At 50.0% G+C, this 4,161-nt stretch overlaps 1 protein-coding gene across 1 annotated transcript in view; it reads left to right on the top strand.

The window, feature by feature from the left end:
• Window positions 1-1,237: 1,237 nt before the first annotated feature.
• WDR59 (WD repeat domain 59) overlaps window positions 1,238-4,161 on the top strand; it is a 152,038-nt gene continuing 149,114 nt past the window's right edge. The window contains exon 1 of the mRNA XM_011976799.1: window positions 1,238-1,420. Within this exon, the coding sequence (XP_011832189.1) occupies window positions 1,367-1,420 (54 nt within the window). The 5' untranslated portion in view covers window positions 1,238-1,366. The remainder of the gene's footprint in view (window positions 1,421-4,161) is intronic.

Raw genomic sequence — 4,161 nt, 5'->3', positions numbered from 1 at the left:
TCACGAGGTCAGGAGATCCAGACCATCCTGGCTCACACGGTGAAACCCCGTTTCTACTAAAAATACAAACAAATTAGCCAGGCGTAGTGGCGGCCGCTTGTAGTCCCAGCTACTCTGGAGGCTGAGCCAGGAGAATGGCGTGAACCCGGGAGGCGGAGCTTGCAGTGAGCGGAGATCGCGCCACTGCACTCCAGCCTGGGCGACTAAGCGAGACTACGTCTCAAAAAAAAGAAAAGAAAAAAAAATAAAAATAAAATAGAGCTGGATTGCTGGAGGGGGTATAGCTCAGAGGTAGAGCATTGGATCAAGAAAACAGATTTAATTTCCACAATTAAATCTACCTTCGTTGCTACGGGAGGCGCTGCTGTATTGAATCAAACAATAAATTGCACATTCAGACTTTTAAATATCTCCATGGGAATCGGGATAGGCATAAGGAAAAGAGGTATATTCTGTTTGCACGAACGTTGATTTTTTTTTTTTCCCCCAGACGGAGTCTCGCTGTTGTCACCCAGGCTGGAGTACAATGGCGTGATCTCGGCTCACTGCAATCTCCGCCTCCCTGGTTCAAGCTATTCTCCTGCCCCAGCCTCCCGAGTAGCTGGGATTACAGGCGCCCGCCACCGCACCCGGCTAATTCGTTTTTTTTTTTTTTTGAGACGAGTCTCACTCTGTTGCCCAGGCTGGAGTGCAGTGGCGTGATCTCGGCTCACTGCAACTTCCGCTCTCCGAGTTCAAGTGATTCTCCTGCCTCAGCCTCCCGAGTAGCTGGGATTACAGGTGCTTGCCACCGCGCCCGGCTATAATTTTTGTATTTTTAGTAGGGACGTGGTTTCACCATATTGGTTAGGCTGGTCTTGAACTCCTGACCTAGGCCTCCCAAAGTGCTGGGATTACAGGCGTCGCCCCGAACGTTGATTTTGATTTGTAGACTGGGGCTGAACGAATGCTGGGGACTCCAGCGAGGAGCTAGTGAGGAGAACAGGAACCTCACCTCACCCAAACACAAACCTGCGAGCCCTTCCCGGGTCACCCACGCTTGCTCGAGCTTGGACTACAACTCCCGGCAGAGCTCGCGGTAGGGGGAGTGCCCGCAACCGCGAGGAGCTTTGGTGACTCAAACCGAGTGACGGAAGTGAGCGGGGGCGTGCCTGTTTGTGGCAGGCGAGGTGCAGCAATTGGAGGAGCCAGGAAGAAGGGGCGGAGCCTGTGCTTGGGTCAACCAATGGCTTGCGTTCAGGAGCAACCGGGGTACGGGGCGTGTTGGGGCTGATTCTCCGGCTGTGTGGGGCGCACGGTCCCGGGATACTGGGAACGGCGGGGTGGGAGGGCGCCGTCCTGGGGCCGCGGTGGCCGGGCGGGAGAGATGGCGGCGCGATGGAGCAGCGAGAACGTGGTTGTAGAGTTTCGTGACTCCCAGGTGAGCTGGAGGCCGAGTGGAGCCGTCTGGGCATGCGTCCTCCCCTCTTCCCCTCCCCCACGCGGCTGCTTCCGTCCCGGGGGCTACGGGGAGACCCTCGGCCCCGAACTGAGGAGGTGGGCGGGCGACCCGACCTCTTAGACCGGGCGGGAGAGGGAAGAAGACCATCGGGGGCAATCGGGGCGGGCACGGACGGAGTTTCGGGGCTTTCCACTCGGGTAGGGGAGTGGGGTCCGCCTTGGGACACTGAGGCAGAGACTGCGCACCGCGAGTGCTGAGGGGAGGCTTCCCATGATCAGGGTGCGGAGCGAAGGAGTGACGGCTCCCCGAGGCCCTTAGCCGCTTTTGGCGACTTCAGGCAAGTCGCGAGACTCCTTAGAGCTTCAGCTGCGTGGACTTTTAACCCTGTAGGGGTGAATTAGTTGAAACACTGTTTGCAAAGTGCCTGTTGCAGTGTCTACGGGATTAAGTGGGTCTTAATGCCATTAGAGTGGAAAATACCGTGTAGTGGATAGGAGCGACACTGCACATGTTGCCCGAGTTCGAATCCCGCAGCCCCTACCCTGTCATTACTCCCTACAGGTTAGTTTTCTCACCTGTAGAAGGGAGATCGTCATACTTACAAGACTGGCCTAAAGATTTTATTTTTTAATTTTCTATTTTATTTTATTTGAGACAGGGTCTCGCTCTGTCACTCAGGCTTGAGTGCTGAGGCGCGAATCACTGCTCAATTCAGCCTTGACCTCACGCGCTCAAACTATCCTCCCACCTCAGCTTCCCCAGTAGCTGGGACTGCAGGCGCACGCCACCACTTCCGGCTAAATTTTTCATTTTTTTGTAGAGACGGGGTCTTCCTATTTTGTCCAGGCTGGTATGGAACTCCTGAACTCAAGCGACCCCCCTGCCTCAGCCTCCCAAAGTGTCGGGATTACAGGTGTGATCCACTGAGCACAGCCTCGAGTGAAGATTTTATGTGGTCGTGTGTTTAGGATGTGTGACACGGTGAAGTGTGCGTGGTAACCCTCAATAAATGTTTGCACTTACTAGAGAGTTTTATCGTTTTTCTTTGCCATGTCTTCCATGTGCCAGGCCTCCTTCGAGGCGCTTTATCTACATCTTTTTCTGATTCATACAGTAACCATGCAAGGTAAGTAGGTGTTATTCCTTTTTTCCAGAAGTGGATCCCAGTGACTTGGCTAAGGCTTCCTATAATGTGGCCAATGCCATTGGGATTTGGATGCTGGATCTGACCCCAGAGCCCTGGTTTAGCTCATTAGACTGCTTTACTCATAGTAGGTAGCTCTGAACCTCTCATATACATCACCTCTTCCCCAGTACCTAGGACAGTGTCTTGGTGATTCTCTTCAATTTTCAATTTATTTGAAATTGAAAGAGATTCTCTTTCAATTTTTTTACCTTTTTTTTTTTTTTTTTTGAGACAAGAGTCTCGCTCTATGACCCAGGCTGTAGTATAGTGGCATGATCTTGGTTCACTGCAACCTCTGCCTCCCAGATTCAAATGATTCTTGTGTCTCATCCTCCCGAGTAGCTGGGATTACAGGTGCGTGCCACCATGCCCGGCTAATTTTTGTATTTTTTGTAGAGATGGGCTTTCACTATGTTGGCCAGGCTGGTCTTGAACTCCTGGCGTCAAGTGATCTGCCTTCCTTGGCCTCCCAAAGTGCTGGGATTACAAGTGTGAGCCACTACCCCTGGCCTATTTACTTATTTTTGTAGAGACAGGGTCTCTGTGTATTGCCCAGGTTGGTCTTGAACTCCTGGCCTCAGGCAATCCTCGCACTTTGGCCTCCCAAAATGTTAGGATTACAGGTGTGAGCCACTGTGCCTGGCCATTCTCTTCATTTATTCAACTAATATTTATCGAATACCTTCTGTGTGCCACACTTTTATTCACTCATTTATTCAACAAGCATTTACTGAGCTCCCATCAGGTATATACTGTGCCAGGCACAGGTGATTCATACTGAAGGAGATCTGGATTAGTACAAGTGGGTGGTGTGGTTTCTTCTTTCCAAAACCCCATCCTATCTTTTGCCAGAGGATGAGTGAGTGGAGGAGCTACCTACCAGTTTGCTCTGTGGTGCCCGCTGATCAGTAGCCTCCACTGAGAATTTGAGCAGTAGCATTTGGATTAAGGATCTCCAAGTACTGTCAGCACGGAGTCTCCATGAGTCCTGCTCTCCCTAGGGAGGCGCCAGACTCCTAGGGAAAAGGAACTGTATTCCTGTTTCGTTTCTTGTGAATTGCTTTCATTGGGGACTAGGATAAAATAGAATCGTGTATCATGCCTCTAAGCCTGCTAATTTGGAAGCTACTAATCTGCAAACCCTTTAATTCTCACAGAAACCCAGGTAGTCTCACGCCTGCCTCTTTATAGAGATGTAATTGAAGAGACCTGCAGAGAGAGTGATGACACATATATTAGGATGCTATGAAGTTGTAGCAAATAATTAAATCTCAACAGCAGTTGTCATAGTAAGCGAACAAAGTAAATTGGGTAATTTTACTGGCTTATGGGAGTTTCTGTTTTTTTTGGTTCTGATTTCTCTGTTTACAAGGTTTCCTTTTTATGTGAATTAGCATGGTTTTGTGGGTGATTCTGGTGATGACTGGAAGGGGCAGGAACCCATTTTATTAACTATTTTGTTAATGTAGAAAGAAAAAGTTAAAACTCTTCATAATGCCTTTCTGAATAGGAACAATAAACTTTTCAAAACACT

This window comes from Mandrillus leucophaeus, unplaced genomic scaffold (assembly GCF_000951045.1).
Source record: "Mandrillus leucophaeus isolate KB7577 unplaced genomic scaffold, Mleu.le_1.0 Scaffold17, whole genome shotgun sequence".
Classification (NCBI taxonomy): Eukaryota; Metazoa; Chordata; class Mammalia; order Primates; family Cercopithecidae; genus Mandrillus; species Mandrillus leucophaeus.
Note: the sequence above shows the minus strand (reverse complement) of the source record. Positions and strands in the feature narration are given on the sequence as shown.